At 61.3% G+C, this 17,164-nt stretch overlaps 1 protein-coding gene across 2 annotated transcripts in view; it reads right to left on the minus strand.

Annotated features, from left to right (window-relative positions):
* Positions 1-261: 261 nt before the first annotated feature.
* KLHL25 (kelch like family member 25) overlaps positions 262-17,164 on the minus strand; it is a 33,884-nt gene continuing 16,981 nt past the window's right edge. The window contains exons 1-3 of one of the 2 annotated variants that reach the window (XM_035024091.1): positions 12,017-13,840; positions 9,215-11,018; positions 262-2,286 (exon numbers count right to left, since the gene is read on the minus strand). In XM_035024091.1, the coding sequence (XP_034879982.1) occupies positions 9,239-11,008 (1,770 nt within the window). In that variant the 5' untranslated portion in view covers positions 11,009-11,018; positions 12,017-13,840 and the 3' untranslated portion in view covers positions 262-2,286; positions 9,215-9,238. Of the gene's footprint in view, positions 2,287-9,214; positions 11,019-12,016; positions 13,841-17,164 lie in introns of those variants that run through there. The other variant, XM_035024090.1, reaches the window with a different exon arrangement.

Genomic DNA, 17,164 nt, shown 5'->3' on the forward strand with positions numbered 1-17,164 from the left:
GCGAGGGGCTGTGCCTGGCGGTTTGTGGAGGGAGCTGGGAGGGCGTCCCTGCTTGGCAGTTCTGAGCGCATCACACTTTCGAGATCGACTCACTCGTTCAGATGATGCTCCTTCGAGGTGTTGAGAAATGAGCCGTATCACGCCGTCAGCATCTGAACCACTTGTTCACATGGTTCAAGGCCAGTTTGGGTTCGGGGGGCCTGCGCACCGTGGAGCTTCAGAGCACACGGGCGGCGGGGGCCACGCTGGGCCGCCCGCTCTGAGGGGCGCCCTGAGCCCACGCTCCCGAATTGGGAGTTGCTTTGGCTGTGGAGGGCGTGAAGGGACAGCAGGGGACACGAGCATCTGAGGCCACACGGTGCTAATGCTGGCCCCTGGGGGCGACTGCGCCACCTGGCCCGCCTCCCTCTGGTCACACAAATGAGTGTCAGCCGGGGCTCCCGCACAGACGAGCACATTGAACTTCGAGCTTCCCCAGCAGGGGCTTTTCAGGAAAGCCATCTGGATTCTACGAGGGTCAAGGGTCAATTTCAAGGCTTCGCTGCTGGGACAGTCTGAGGAAAGGAAGCCATCTCATCTGGGTGCCGGGGGGTCCTTGGGGAGGAGGTCTCCCCGCCCCCCAACTCAGCGGAGGGGCAGAGGTCAGGGGGCAGACCCCGGCCCTGGCTGGTGGCGCGAACTCCAAGGCTGCCCAACACGGGTCCCCAGCCCCAAGGGAAGCACGGTTTTTCTCAGCTCTTTATTAAGTTAGAAACAGAAGGAACACAACTCGTGGGGGAAGCACCACTGCGAGGCCCGTGATGCTGCGTGACAATTGTGTGTGCCCCACCTCGGCCGTCCAGAAGCCTGGGCCTCGGGGTGAGCGGCTTCCTCCGCCGCCCCCGCCGCCCCCTCCCCCGGGACCAGAGCCCACCCCAAGAGACGCCCACGGGGCCAGCGGCAGCACGAGGTCCTGCGAGGGGGCGCCGCGGAAGGATGACAGCGGCGGGTCTGTGACGCGGCCCCACCACAGGGCAGCCCACAGGGGCGCCCCAGCCCCGGACCAGCCGAGCAGCATCAAGCAAATGGCAGGTAGCTGGCAGGCGGCCAGGGAAGCCACCGGTTTGGCCCCGGCCCCGTCCCCCACAGCGGTGCCCGCAGGTGGCAAGGGCTGCACTGCAAACCCGAAAACTAGGTGTGAGCTGACCCCTCCAGAACCCCAGACACTGGGGATACACTGATGAGGGACCCACTGACTTCGGGGGTGGAGAAAATGAGCCAAGAACTGGCAGTTCTGGGGACTATTCTTGCTTCTGGGGCCCAGGGAGCGACCGGGCCAGCTGGAAGGCCCAGGTGCCAGAGGACAGCTGGTGCTGGTTGGGGGCCGGGGTCACAGGCCTTGTTGCTGTCCTCCATGCTGAGGCGGCCAGGCCTGCTGGGATCTCGATGGGTGCCCGGAGTAACCCTGCGGTCGTCAGCTCTTACCTGCCCCTAGGCTTGGGGGGCAGGGCCACATCCCGAGGGCCAGTATGGTCCTGTCAGGAGATGGGATCACTGCCACCTCTTGGGGTGTGGGCCCTGAGGAGATGGGCAGCCCCCAAGTCCTGCTGTGACAGGGCATGAGTGTCCGTGTGCACCCGGGCCCAGCGGGCCTGACTCTGGGGAGGGGCCCACAAGAGTTTCCTCTTTAACCCCGGGGGTCTTGGTGTCATTTGCTAATGAAGTTTTGTGGGTGCCACTGAGGTCACCCGATGGGTTTCTGCCCGTGACGCAACGTGTCCTCGATTTCCTCCCAGGCAACTTGTGCTCTCAGGCCCGGTGGACCCCGTTTCCCTGAGGCCCGGGACACCCTCTGGTGGGTGACATCACAATGACAACAGGGAGGGGCGAGGCCAAGGCGGTGCTGTCGGCGTTGCGTGACCCGAAGGCCTCCCAGTACCGCCCACCCCAACCCACGGGGGCTCCTCCCTGCCCCCAAACAGGACTTGCTGCAACAGGCCACCTCAAGGCTCTGCAATGTGTCTTCTCCCCGAGGCTGAGGGACTCCTGAGGTCGGTCTGTGCGCCTCCGGAAGGTCTTCTCCCCTACAAACCACCGCAAAGCGGAAAAGGCCTCGGGCGGACACACAGGGCACTCCAGACAGCTTCTCTCCTCTTGTCTGAAGCTCAGGACAGCCCCCGAGACCGCTGCTCCCACCGCGAGTGCTGCCCTGGGGCCGGGCTGAGCTTCCTGCGGCGGCCGGCGGGGTCAGGGCCACTCTGGGACAGTGAGGGCTGCAGCCGCAGGGGTGGGAGAGACACACAGAGTCTGCAGGGGAAGAGAGAGGGAGGGGGAGAGAGCATGAGTCACATCCACATGGCTCTGTCCTAACCTGGAGGGAAGCGAGAATCAGGAGGCCACACTAAGGGGCTGGAAGTCAGGCCCCGAGAGCAGAAGCCCGGGGCGTGAGAAGGTGGCTTGTCCATTTACCAGCAGTGCAGCCGCTTCCCTGGGCCCTGCTTCCCTCACCCGGAACGCGGCAACCCCCCCGTCCCTCCAGCCACTCCAGCTACATGGCCTGAGGCCCCGCAACCCAGCAGGCGCCGCGCTAGGCGCTCGGGAGACAGGAGGGCAAACAGACACAGCGACTGTCCCCTGGATCGTCCCCCGGTGGGAGACCCCAAATGCTCGTACCAGTAACTGCATACAGCAATCACCTGCTGTCAGAGGTGCTATGCGTGAAAAATAAAAAAGTAGAAGAACCAGGACTTTTTATTTTGGTGGAGGGTGTGGGAAGATGGTAATATTTAACCTGAGACCTGAAGGAGGGACAGGAGTTTGCTAGAGGGGCCAAGAGCAGTGCAGGCAGGAGGAACAGCATGTGCAAAGGTCCGGAGGTGGGAAGCTGGTGCGTCTGAAAATCGAAAATGAGGCCGGTGAGGTGGAAACAGGACAGGCGTAGACACAGAGAGCAGGGAGGCAGGGGGGGACGCCAGCCAGCCATTCGTCCGTATCCTCCACAGATATTTGCTGGGCCCTGACACAGGCTCTGGGGGCTGACGGTGGTGAAGGAGGGAGCACAAGCCCGCGGTCAGCGAGCTCACACTCCAGCCTGGCTTCTCCATCACTGCAGCGTCCGCCCTCTCTGAGCTTCCTGCTGTCCGGGGAAGAGGAGGGAAGGATCTCAGCCTCCCAGCGGAGGACGGAGTGGTCCACCGCATGGGAGAGGTTTCGCGCAGGATGTCCCTGAAGCACCTGACCTAACCCAACTGGGCCAGCACGGTCGATTTTAAAGCCTGACCCACCGCGACAGCTCAGCATAGCGCTGCCTGAGTCCACGTGGAGATGTGGCTGTGGACGTGTGTCAGGGTCAGGGGGCGACAGCCATGGCTGGAACCACGGGGACAAAGGACCTGGGACGGGGGTGGTGCGCAGGAAGGGCCTGGCTGGGCAGGAAAGAGGAAGCACTCAGGACAGCATGGCAGGGACTGAGCACTTGGCCTCCACATGGAGCCGAACCCTGGGGGCGGGGGCAGCGCTGTAAGAATTCTCGGGAGTTCTCCCAGAGGATTTCCAGGTACCCGGCTCGTGGGGCACACTCTGGCCAGCACTGGAAGCGCCGTGGGCTCCGGGGTGGCCTTAACCATGGAGACGCTTGTGTGCCAGGGGACACGGAGGATGTCCTCCCAGCACGCTGAGCTGCCCGAAGGAGTCTCCCGGTGGCTGCAGAGGGGCAGGGAAGTGGGCCCTCGGCACGGGCGGGCAGAGCGCTCCAGGAAACCTGCGGGTCCGCCAAGATGCCAACAGGCCAGACCGTCTCCGCAGGACAATTAATGACGATGCCGTTCTTGGGGTCCCAGCTTTGGTTAGAGTCCCCCTGAGTGCTCGTGTCCGCGTACAACACCTCCACACGTGGTGGCTTAGAACCACTTGTAGGTCTGCACGTATTCAAGTAACATTTAAAAATTCAAGCCAGCACTGCAATCTGTGGGACTTTCTTCCTTCAAGTCGGGTACGCCCCTCACTCCCTCACTGCCAGGGCTTCTGGAAGGTTGGCTTGAACACAGGGGGAAGTTCCCAGGGGGTCAGCAGCCCCCAGATGCAAGGCAGGGCAGCCACTTTGTCCTCAGGGGGGTCGGTGAAGGCCCCTCACAAGGTAGAAGCTGGGTCACAAAGCCCCGAACATCCTGAGACGCTCCAAGGTAGCCAACCCAAACCTCCGGGGCCCATCTCTGCTCACACCCTCCCACCACACTAGGCAGACAAGGGGCTCCCCCCCGAGACAAGGCCCCGCCGCTGCCCCAAACCAAACCTCAAAGCCACCCATGGCAGCGGTGAGGGGCTGTGGGACCCTGACCTGTCCCGAGTCACTGAAGGCACTCTTAAGACGGAGAAACTGGGGAGCCCACTGCCCGGCTCCTGAACTCCCTCCCAGCTCACAGCCACCCTCAGGCTCAGCCCACGGCTGTCCCGGTCTGGGCCACCGCAATTTGGGGCAGGTGCCTGTCTGAGGCCCAGGCTCCCCATCTGTGAGATGGGACACCCCTCCACCTTGCAGAGTGGTGTGGGGCCTGCGGTCACCCCACGCTGCCCGCGTGCAGCTGGCCCTGGCAAGCCCCTTACTGCTCTCACAGTCCTGTGGGTTGGGTGAGGGGTCTGCCCCGCAGGACTGCCGCAAGGGAAGGCAGCTGGCACCTGATCCCCGGCCTGGCACGTGGCCAACCCTGGTGAACACCGCCGAGCACAAGACTGTGGGTGCACGACGGATGGACAGAGCTGGGGTGTTCCAAGAGGCCTGAACTCCCGCCTGGGCACCTTTCTCATGACACCAGGCCCATCGTGTAGATCTGTGCTCTGGGATTTCCTCTCGGTGGCAATGTCTTTTAAGGCAGGATAGGATGTGCTGAGTCGCCCGTCCTGCGGCAGTGACTGAACCCCTTGCAGGGCCCCGCGGGGGAATAACGGGCTCAGCCTTTCCCAGAGCTGGGACTGGAGGCCCCTCCACCCCCACATCCCAAGTGGCTGGGTCCCAACAATGACTGTGGAGAGATGAGCTCCTGGTGGCCTGGATGCTTGCCCAGCATGCTGGGTGGGGGTCCAGGGAGGAGAGGCGAGGGCGCTGGGCCTTTACAGAGCTTGATGGGGGGCAGGGGGGCTCAGTGGGAGAGAAAAAGAGAAAAGAACATTCATGGCTAGTCTGCACTTCGCGGGTAACCCAGGGTAACCCAGCTCCAATGGCCTCCCAGCTGCCGCTGGCTGCCATCACCCAGCTACGTGGGTCTGGCTGTGACACTGGGGCTCAGGGGCTGGTCCTGGAGCTCCTGCTGGCCTTGAGCTTCCGACACAGCAATCAGCCCTACCACTCGTGCCCATCCCATGCTCGGTGCCAGGGTACAGACAGAGGAGACCCGGGGCCTGGCTCCCCAGATGCCCACAGGCGTGGGGCACGGCTGGGGCTCGAACCCCGCTCCAACCCTTCCTAGCTGTTTATCTGATGCCAACGACGTAGCCTCTGTCTCAGCTGCCCCCTTTGCAACAGTGGGACCTAGGACAACTTGTTCTGAGGAGTCAATGAGATCCGATCACTCTGCTGTAGACACAGGCACCCACCAAGAGCTCAAGGCTGGGGGCCGAGACAGGACGTCACCTGGCGTGATGCTGAGGGGCTGCAGAGGGCAGGTGACCTCTGGTTGCTGGCTCCTGGAGTCGGAGTCTCATAGGCCGGACAGAGGGGCACTCCAGGCACGGGGCAGGAAGGTCCCCGAGCCAGCAGGGACAGCGAGGTGAACGTGGGAATCCGGAAGCCATGCTCTGGCCCCGGCACCGGGCTGGAGATTCCCAGCTGGCAGCCAGGCTCAGTGGAAAGCGCCACAGTCCACTGCGGATGCCCACGCAGGTGGAAGGGGAGGCAGCCGGCATGGACACCTCTGCTCTTCCCGTCCTCCCTCCCTGTGGACGGTGCTCGGCCTGGGCTCCTTTTGCGCCTCGTTCGGGTGCCATGGCTCAGCTCCCCCTACTCCCCCACACTGCTGCTGTCCCAGCCCCGCTCCCACCGCCCCCATCTGCTGCCCCTGACTCAGGGCCACCCCTCCAGCCCGGGGCCTGCAGCACTGCGGGGGGGCCGGCAGCCAGCAGCCACCCCGGAGGGCCACCTGCCTGCCGCTGCAGCCCCATTTCCTACACGATGCCGGGTCACGGGCCCCTCCCCAGAGAGCCCCGTTTACGCCCCGGCCTTTGAAGAGATCTGGAGAACTCCAAGCCGTCCTGGGCCGGCAAAGCTGGAGGGAAGCAGGGCTGTGCAGAGCGTGGGAACAACCCCGGGTCAACCTGTGGGACGGAGCCACGGGAGCGCCGGTTTCCCAGGCGGAATGGGGGCCGCAGGGAGGGGGCTGCTTGGCTGCGGGGGCCTGCGAGAAGGAAATGGCTGGGATACAGGGCAACAGCTGAAGGACCCTCTGCCTCTGCTGCAGGTGGTGCTGGTGCTGGTGCAGGAGCTGGGGAAACCCGCGCTGGGGACGCTCACACTCACGTGCGGGCATGGCTCTGGGACGGCGGGGCCCAGGCATGGCTTTCCCTGGGGATGCGGGACTGGCTCCATCTTGCGTCCCTTTGCACCTGCTTCCTCCTCCCTGAGATGGGGCTGACAACGGCACCCCCACCATGGACTGGGCCCGGCTGGAGGGCCAAGGCCCCGGCAGCACTCAGACGGGCACACCCCACTGCCTCCTGTGGGTGATGGACCCTTCTAGAAGGAGGGGCTGGCCCAGGGACGTGGAGCGGCCCCCACCGCCCAAAGCAACCCGAAGCCATTACTGCCACCATCCTTCCGCATCACCACCTCATATAAAAACCTACCCTGAACCCGCTCCTCACTTGACCTATACAAGCACTAGGGATCATACAATCTTCACTCCTGTATTCGAGATGTCAACGCTGGGCTCAGGGGAGCGCCATAAGAGGGTCAAGCAGCCAGTGAGAGCCAGAATCAAAGAGTGACGCATGCTCCACCTCCCCGTCCCTGGAATGGGGGAAAATTCCTGAAAAAGTACAGGGCTCATGAGGTCCGCTGGCCTGCCCCCACCCCTCCCACGTGGGGTTGAACTACTGTCCAGGGTCATGGGGAGGGGCGAGCACCAGCGAAGGAGCCCTCAGGCCCCACATGTGACCACCCCTGAGTGCAGGAAGAGGCCATGAGGAGGTGCGACTATCTCTTAAAGCTTATGCCCCAGGGGACCAACAACTTGGGCTACACAGACTTTTCTCCCAAAGAGGGAAAGAGCAGATTAAAACAAAACAGGGCAACCTCAGAAAGGGACAAAGCCCCCTCCTACCTAGATTGGCCTTTAGGAGCCTGAACACCCTGGACGTAGGAGGGGCTGCGGCCTGGATGGCCTCACGGGCCGGCCCAGCCGACCGGATCATCGGTCGGAGCACGTGCTTGCCTGGAGGGGCAGTCCCAGCAGCCACCACGTCAGCGAGGAAATCAGGTTTTCAACCCAGGCTGGCTCCTGAGGGGGCTTCTGTGACCTGAAGGGCCTGGCCTGAGGGCCGGTTTCTCAGAGCTGGGGCTGGTCACCAGCCCTCCCGGGTGGGAAGGTTAGCTGCATGGCCTCTTCTTGTGCTGGAGACAGAGCCTGGGATCTCTCGCCCCATGCCGCAGCTTCTCAGAGTCCCTGGGACCCATGCCTCCCTCCCTCCCACCCACCCTGGCATCCCCAGAACTCAGTCCTAATGGCTGAGGACTTGCTGCCCCTGCCCCAGGTGTGATGGGCCCAGGAGGAGGGCTAAGGGTGGGGACACACAGCCTGGCTTCCCCAGGGCCTGACCAAGGAGGGTGGGACCAGAACACAAACCCTTCCCTGGTGCCTACAGATCTACCATCCCTTTTTCCAGCCCCTACTCCTGAGCTCCCTGCTGGGCCGGCTCAGGACACCCTGATCCAACCGCAGTTCTGGCGCTGTTCCTGCCCCAGAGGGGCTGCAGGAGAGACCCCACCCCACCCTCAGAAGAGGCCTGTCTGGATAAGCTGGTTTTTCCCTCCAGCTGACTCTGCACCTGCCCTCAGGCCTTGGGCAAGTCCCTCCTCTGCCTCCCCATCCCTCCATCACCCCAAAGAGCACCTAACGGTGTCCCTTAACTCCCTGCATCCACTGTCACCTTCCCCTTCTGGGTAAGGACCTCACATCATAACGGCCCCAAGAACAATGAGCAGGAGCAGTAACTTGGGCAGTCCTCTGCCGCAGTCCCTGCCCGGCCCGGGGGCCCCCCGTTCACCAGGACGCCCGCTCTGAGGAAGGCCTGCTCGCCACCTGGCGGGACGGGAGCAGCACCCCGCTGCCTCCACAGGGTGCCTACCCTGCGGCTCCAGCAGCCCGCTTGCCCCTTGAGCTCTCCCATCCACCGTCCCTGTTTCTCATCCAGATGCACCCTGGACTCACCTGGTCCTGGGTGTGGTGTGGGCTTTAGCACAAGTGTCGTAAAGAAGTCTGGCCTTTGCCCTTGGCTTCTGGGAGATGATCGGTCCTTCCCAATAGACTGTCCTTGTTTAGGGCGGGGGTGGGCACATCCGTGTGACTTGGGGTAGGGGCTTTGGCTCACGCTGTACCAGCTGACCTGGACTTGCAGAGGAACCCCGTGGGTAATCCATCGAGCCTGCGTGATGGGGCCCCGAGAGAAACTCCGGCCCCCAGAGCTTGTGTGAGCGTCCCCCCGGTCACTCACTGACGGAGGGACAGTAACACTGTCTGGACTGCACGGGCAGAGGGCTCTGCCCCAGTCATCTGTACTTGGCTGATCTTAACCTGTATCCCTTCCTCTAACAGACCATGACCGTGACCACAGCAGCCTGCAGTGCATTCTGTGAGTCCCTCCAGTGAATACTCGCATCTGAGAGTAACTTGGGGAAGCCCTAACTTGCCGCGGCGTCAGACGTGAGGATACTCTTGTGGGCAGACTGCTGCTCGACTTGGCCGGCAGGCCTAACCCCCACGTAGTGCTGTCAGAAGACCCTCAGTGATTCTGCTGGGCAGCTGCGTCTGGGACACACTGCACCCATCAGGTGGTTGTTCCCATTTGGCAGAGGGCTTACACTCTGCTCAAGGTCAACTGCAAGTAACGGGCAGAGCCAGGCTTTAGCGTCAGATCTGGAAAAGGCTCCCAGAGCACCCAGCCACCTGCTGCCCCATCCAACCCTCCCTGGAGGACACAGTGACCCTGACCCTGAGTGGGAACAGGCCCCGGGCTGCTGGGGACTCACCTGGCTGGGCTCTGCTGGTGCTCCTCACGAGGGCAGGTGCTTCCAGGTGCTGACAAAGGCAGTGGGGATGAGCGAGTAGGGCACGGTGGTGATGCAGTTCCACGTGTCCGAGGTGGGGTCATAGCAGTCCAGGGTCTTACACCTCTGGGTCCCGAAGTAGCCCCCCACCACATAGAGCTTGTTGCCCGAGGCCAGGGCGTGGCAGGACATGCGTTTGGCGGTCATGTCCCCGATCCGCGTCCACTGGTTGGTCTCACAGTCGAAGCGGTAGGCTGAGGCGGCCGTGAACTCCGTGTCACCTCCCATGATGAAGATCTGGCTGCCCAGCACGGCAGCTGCCGTGTACCGCCAAGGCTGGGGGCACTCAGCCTTGATGGTCCACCGGTTCTCCGAGGGGTCGTAGCACTGGACCTTGGACACCATGTCTCGGTGGATGCTGGTCCCTCCGAAAACAAAGAGCTTCAGCTTGGCGCTCACCACTGCGGCATTGCTGACGCCGTCCCTCAACGGGGCCACCATTGTCCACTTGTTAGCCCCGGGGTCGTACTTCTCCACCTGCTTCAGGGAGACCGAAGGGGAGGCAGGGAAGACACCTGCCAGGGACGTGTGCCCCCCGACCACATAGAGACAGTTCTCCAGCTCCGCTGAGCCGTGACCGAAGCGGGCGATCAGCATGGGCGCCGCCTTGGACCACTCCTCGTGGACGGTGTCATACACCCACACGTCCTTAGAGACCCCGTTCTCAGAGCCCCGGCCCCCGGTCACGTAGACCTTGCAGCCGATGGCCGAGGCGCTGAACTCCTTCCGGGGGCTGGGCAGGTCCGCCTTGGGGATGATCTCCTTGGCCTTGTGGTCCACCTGGTAGATCTTGTCGCACATGAAGGTCTGGCCCCCCAGGATGAGCAGCGTGTGGCCCGCCTTGCGCGGCCGGGCGCAGGGGCTGGTGACCACCCCGTCGTTCTGCAGGATCTTGGTCTTGCAACGGAGCGCCTCGTCTATGATGAGCCTGGTGCGCTCGTCGGCCATGAGGAGGGCCTCGCCGGAGACGGCCTCCTTCAAGCAGTCCGCCGGCAGCAGGGCCAGCCGCACGCTCCGGAGGAGCTCGGGCAGGTGGGCCTTTCTCTGCTCCAGGTCATGCTTCACCCACTGGAGGATGGCCTCGAAGACCACGCGCTCGTCCTCCGTCTCCAGCTCGTCGCTGGATATGAGGTCCAGCAGGGTGTCCTTGGACAGGCTGTTGAAGTCCTCGCTCTGCCGCACGGTCTCGAAGTGCACGAGGCACATGCGCCAGGAGAACTCGTACAGCCGGCGGCACTGGTGCGCGTCTGACAGCAGCATCATGCCCAGGCAGTTGGACGGGAAGAGGTTCTTCTCCAGGAACTCGGCGGCGGCGTCGCGCACGTCGTGGAACTGCAGCATGTCGCCGGCCTCCAGCAGCGACTCGGCGTTCTCCTCGTTGATGACGATGCGGGACGAGTAGGCGAAGTCCAGCAGCAGCTCCAGCACCTCGGGATGCAGGTTGTCCTGGAAGTTGACCGTGTCGTCCCGGCTCTCCCGCAGGCCGTGGCTGAACATGGCCTCGAAGTAGCAGCTGGACGCGGCCAGCACGGCGCGGTGGCAGGGGAAGGCGCGGTCGCCCGCCCACAGCGTGACGTCCGTGAACATGCGGTGCTTGCGCAGCGTGTTGAGGTGCGCCAGCACGCAGTCGGGGTGGGAGGCCTTGTGGAAGAGGCTGATGTTCATGGACCCCGTGCTGCTCCGCGACTTCCGGGTCTCATGGACGCTGACCGACATGCTGAGCCACCTGCGGGAGGCAGGGCAAGGCCACAGGTGAGAGGGGCCAGGCCCTGGCTCCCGCACGCGGCCCCGCGGCAGCTCCCCTTCACCCCGCCCCTCCCCTCGGCCACGTGGTCAGGGACGGTGTGGGCGGTAGTGGCTGGTTTTTTACCTCCGCCCTTCAGAAACTGGCTTTTTTTAAATTTCAGGCCAGCTTTGGAAGCAAACGTCTTTGGCCTGGAAATGAGCCCCCTCGGAGTGAGTCTGAGCTGCAGCTGCCTCCCACGGTCAAGGGAACACGTATATGGTGGCCTCGGGACACTAAGCGCACTTCAGGTCACAGCAGGGCTAAGTAGCATGTGCCCTGGGCCACATCCCGTTCTCAAGCTGTCCTCTGGGGACACGGCTCAGGTGGCCTGATTCTACAGCTGGGGAAGCTCAGAGAAGCAAAGCGGCTGCCCCAAAGTGCCGGAGCCAGGATTCCCACATGGGCTCTCCAGTTCCAGGCCCAATTTCTATTCTCCACGGGCCCAACGAGACTGATTCTTTCAGGGTTTTCTGTGGCAGGCTGGATACACAATGAGCCCAAGGAGCCACAGACCCCAAGCAGAGCCTTACGCCCTCCCCGTGCTCCCAGTGGGACCTGTCCTGAGCTGGGCTCCAAGCAGCACTGGCCGAAGTCCCTCATCTCCCGTGCCCTTGGAAAATTCCCAAGAGCTGCCGCTACAACCCAAGGGCTCAGTGTAGACATGTTCTCCAAAATCCAGGGTCTTCCGAGGCTTCCTGACCCAGCGGGGATGAGCAAAGGTTTGGAGGCAAAGCTGGCTGATCAATGAGTGGCTCACCTACAAGACACCTGCTTGATTCTGAGGTCCCAAACAAGAGAGCCACAAGAAGAGCCGGGTACAGACCACTAAAGCAGTCCAGATTTGCCTCGGCCGAAGCAACTGGAAAACCCGCAACCAAAGGAGCCTCCTTAGTCCCTACAGGCGACTCCAGGATCTTGGGCCACAGCGAGAACCTTACCTGCCTCCCCTCTGTGCCCTTCAATGCCAGGCCAGGACTCAGGGCTCAGAGGGCTGCTCTGCATTAGCATCCTGACCCCCCAAAGCCTGTGCTAAGTTCTTCCTGCTGGTAATGAGCCCTCCCTCAAAAAACCCCACACCTCTTCTTCTTCCTTTTTAATTTTCAAAAGTATGTAACTCCCCCAACCCCAACTCCAAGTCAATTTTCTGCTTAAGTAATAATCTGGTAAAGGAAGGAAACGATTTCATGCTTCAGTGACACTGTAAATTAGCATCCAAGTGCTCTGCTCTTTCACTTACTCCTCCCCTGGCAAAGAACCAGAGAAACCACAAACTGACGTGATCTGAGCTGCCTGGGCAAGGCCCCTGCTCCCGGGCCCGGGCAGGAAAGGCACAGGGGCTGGGGCTGGCCCTGCTGCTCCTGGCCCCCAAGCCCCAGGCGGCTGACCCACCAGGGACGTGGCTATGCACACGTACTACTGTAGGCCACCAGGCTCTCGGTTATGAGGTTAGCCCACGGGAGTGGGAGGTGCAGCCGGCATGAGGGTAAGAGACTTGGGCCCAGGTCCAGGCTGGACCGGGTGGTGCCCGTTCAACCACCACCCTGGGCACCTCTTCCCCGAACCCCCATTTTCTCTTCTGGAGAAACAAAGTCCCTGTCCTGCTGGGACCTCAGAGTTACTCAGTTGTTGGCAGTTATTTACCGAGCACGACCTCTGAGCCTGGCCCTGGGACCAAGAGGCCCAGAGGTCGAGAAGCTCCAGTGGCCTAGCCCACAGAGGCTTTCCTGGCAGCTCCGTACTTGGCCCAGATCCGAATTCCAGACACTGCAACACGTTTCCCCAAATCTTGCTCACAGACACTTTCCCAAATGTGGCCATTCATCGAGTGACTCCATCCATCCCGTCCCCACTGTGCCTGGGCTGAAGAGGAGCTATGGCCTTTGACCTATGCTCCAAGGACTCCGATTCAGGGAACCGGGTGGAGACTCCCTATGGAGGGGGCTAAGGGCGGGACCAAGCAGGACTCAAAGAATAAGAAAGCGTCAAAAAGCAGGGCAAACCCAAGCGGAGCAGCCGAGTCTGCCCTGAGAATGAGGTCAAGTGGTGACCTCTCCAAGGCCAATGCTGAGTGAGCAGCCCAGGGCTCCAGAGCTGGCTGACGTCTTGCTCAGCACCAAGATGCCTGCCCACTGACGCAAATCCCCTGCACAGGCGAAGAGCCAGGCATGGGCGCACACACCCAAGCAGGTTCCCGCCCCGGAGAGCCGCCTGTCCGGGCATCTCCGTGCCGAGGGCAGAGGCACCTGCCTGGCTGTTTCCCCAGATTGTACCACCTCCTTTTGGACAGTGCCTGTTCTGAGCCAGTCTGCCGGTGACAGCAACCACCAGGCATGCATTGACTTGCCCTGGACCCTGGGGCAAGGTGATCTTGTCCCAGAAGCATCATGACTCCAGGAGGTGGAGGGTCTCGTTACCCCAGTTTACAGATGAGGATGCTGAGGCCCAGACACAAGAAGGGAATCACAAGAGCTGCAAGTCTCCGGCCGGGCCCACAGGTCCCCAGGGCTGTGCTTCTGCTCTGGGCTGGCCGGCACAGGAGGACAGGCCTCAGAGCCTGGGGGGGGTGAGGGGGGGGGGCGTGCTACATGCCCTGTGGCAGGCTCCTCACCTCAACCACAAAACATCTGGAAGCTGGTCGCCTCCACCATAACATGTCCAGGACAGTGCTCAGCGTTTCCTCCGAACCTGCTGCCCCCAGCCCGGGAAAAGGGGCAATGGCACCAACATGCTCCTTCTTATCTGGGCCCAATCTCCAGGCTCCCCCCATCCCTCCCACCAGCAACATCTAGCCCTCACAAGTCCTGTGGTTCTGCCTCCTAAGTGAGTCCTGAGTCTGACCCTTCTCCCCGCCTCCATCCCTCCCCTGGACTACTGGAACCCCCCCACCCGGTTCTGCTTCTGCCCTCGGTGATCTGGGCTCCCTCCAAAGGGCTCCAAAAGTATCACCTGGACCCCATCACCCCCAGTCACAACCCACCAGGGGGTGGTCCCAGCACCCTCAGTGAAATCCCAAGTTGTCACTGTGGCTGCCAGGCCCCACGTGAGTTGACCCTTCCTCACTGGCTGCCTTCTGTCCTCATATCCTGCCACTTCCCACCCTGCTTGCCCCCTCAGGCCACACTGGACTTCTTACTGGCCGCAGGACCTTTTCACACACTGGTCCTCTGGCTGGAAGGCTCCCCTGCCTGTCACTTTTTTTTTCTGCATGGCTCACTCTGTCACCTCCTCAGAGGGTGACCTGACCACCTTGTGGAGATCAGCTCCTCCCCACCCCTCACCCACTTCTGCCCTCATCACAGCACCCGCCGCTATGTAACATGCGTTTGTCTCCTGTCTCCCCAACCTGCTGAAGGTGGGGACCACGTGTGGGGCTGAGGTGACCCCAACATGCAGTGGAACCTGGCACAGAGCAGCCGCTCGATTTGACTGAATGACGAAGACTGGAGACATGTACAATGCACAAAACTCACTCCACTTGACGTCTCATGAAGTGCTCGTTCAGCTTGCTCAGCCCAGACGCAGAGAAGCTGGAGGCTGGGACGGTGAAGGCTGTGCCTCTCCCCTTCCTTTTTGTCTGACAGGGGTTTCTGTCACTGGCCACCTAGAGTCCCCACCAGGACAAGCGCTAACATCAGTTCCCTGGATCGGTGACAAGGCGCTGTGCTCCTTGCTCGGGCGTCTCCACTGTGTGGGTCCCTCAGCCCTTTCCACCTACAGGGAGGCCACCCCAGACACCGAGCATGGGTTTTAGGAGACGGTTTTCTGTGTTCACTAGCAGTTACACACGCAGCCCTATGCGGGGCGGGGGATACAGAGAGTGCGGGACACAGGCTCCCGTCCAGTGGCAGGAGGGGCCAGCGTTCGAGAGGGTGTGTTCAAGGGCCGTCTCCTCAGCTCCCTGCCTTGGGGGCCATAATAAATCAGATGCTCTCATGCTGTGTGTATCACAGAACTATTTTGATTACCTAAGCGCCATCCTGGGCTTTGATGGATTTAAGGCACATGAAGTAACAGCCATGCTCCGGACTAGCAATTTATCATCCTGCTAAGAGGTATTGATCCACCTCCGCTCCCCACACTGCAATCCTCACCTGCACAGAAGCATTTAAAATGCACCAAATAACAATGTGCCCAGCTCATTTCTCCCATCATCCTTGGAGAGTTAACTAAAGTAGCCAAGGCAGTAAGATCTCCAGAAGAACCTCGCCATGCTCTCTAAAGATCCCAGCCCCAGAAAACTAAAGGTCTCCGTTCTCCAAGAAAAAATGCACCACAGACGATCAAAGCTACTGTCAGGAGGCGCCTGGGTGGCTCAGTCAGTTAAGTGTCTGGCTTCTGATTTTGGCTCAGGTCATGATCTCAGGGTCATGGGATGGAGTTCTGTGTCGGGCTCTGTGCTCAGCACGGGGTCTGCTGGAGATTCTCTCTCCCTCTGCCTCTGCCCCTGCCCCTCCCCACATGCTCTCTCTCGCTCTAAAATATATAAATAAATCTTAAAAAACAACAAACAAACAAAAACAACAACCAGCTGTTGGTACCCCTGCCCAGAAGGCCTGACTGCATCTGGCTGCAGCACTAACCCCCTCCCCACCTCCCTCCACCAGCCAGCAGTCTGCGCTCCTCAAAATGAGGATGTCAACGCTACTGATCTTCACCGGAGGCCAGAGGGAGTGGGAAAGCCCAGGGCCCTGCTGCTGGGTTGCAGGTAATGTGGCTCTGACTCACTCATCAACCATAAGCTTCCTGAGCAATTTCCATGTGCCACGTACTGGGCGTGGGAGGAGGTGATGGACAGAGACAGGTTCCTGCCCCCACGGGGCTGCAGCTCTGGGGTCAGTGGTGTGTGTGTGTGGGGGGGGCAGACCAGCAATGAGGAAATAGGTCAGTGAATGAGGAAAATAGGAGTGGGCCACGGTGACAAGACGGTGGGGTCACTTAGGCCCCTGTGAAGAGGGGACATGTGAGTTGAAGCTTCACTGATGAGCCAGAGCCAGGGTGTGATGACAGGAAAAGGAAGGTTCTAGGTGTAGGAACTGCAAACACAAAGGTTGGGCAGAAACAAGGCTGGCCCCACTCAGGGAAGAGAAAGGCCAGGGGCACAGTCACGTGGGGCTGGTGGGGACCAAAGATGCCCACGAACTGTGACACAGCTCCCACCGACAGGTGGGGTCCATGTCCCCTTCCTTTCTGTCTGAGCGGGTTCTGTGGCTGCCTGTGACGGACCAAACGGAGCCAAAGGGAGCCTGGGCCCAGCGAGGCTTCCGCTCCCTGTCTCTCGCGGTGCTCACTCGAGGGGAAGCCAGATGACGTGAGCAGCCCGGCCACTCCCCGTCCATCTGGCCGCCATCTGAACGCCAGTGCCAGACACGTGAGTGAGGCATTCACCTCGCACAGCCCAGCAAGTCCGAACTGGGGCGACAGACACAGGACCTCAGTGACTGCAAAGGTCACACATCACCCAATCTCAAAACCCGAGACAAATCCTGACTGAGCACCTGCTGGATCCCAGGCGATGCCGAAGGCCCAAAACCAAGATGGCGAGGTCTTAGCTCTTGGGCCACGCAACACACGCCACACAAAGGCAATCATGCGAGCAGGATGGGAGAGGGCCAGGGTGGGCAGAGGCAGCAAGGACTCTGAAGACGCTTCTCCGGTGGGATTCTGCCTCAGCCATACTGAGAACTGTGACAAAGAGGAGGAGGGACCAAAGCTCATCCAGGCCACTGGTTAGACCATGCAGCCCTTACTGTGTGCCTTTGGGAAAGTTAATTCGTCTCTCTGGGTGCTTTTTTTTTTCAACCACAGATGAGAACAAGTGAGAGACAAACGAGACAGTAAATGATGCGCACTTCGAGTGGCCTGGTCCGCTCTCTCCGTGGGCTGTTTCAGTATCGTTGCTCCATTACCACGGTCACCAAACAAAGAACAGAGCAGACACCCCTGCGCCTTACTCCATCCCTACCATTTTTCTGCTTTTCTTTTAAGTAAGCTCTATGCCCAACATGGGACTTGAACTCACGACCCCGAGATCAAGAGTCGCACACTCCACCTACAGGGCCAGCCAGGTGCCCCTGCCCTCTGCTTTG

This window comes from Mirounga leonina, unplaced genomic scaffold (assembly GCF_011800145.1).
Source record: "Mirounga leonina isolate KUSES-001 unplaced genomic scaffold, KU_Mleo_1.0 Mir_178, whole genome shotgun sequence".
NCBI lineage: Eukaryota > Metazoa > Chordata > Mammalia > Carnivora > Phocidae > Mirounga > Mirounga leonina.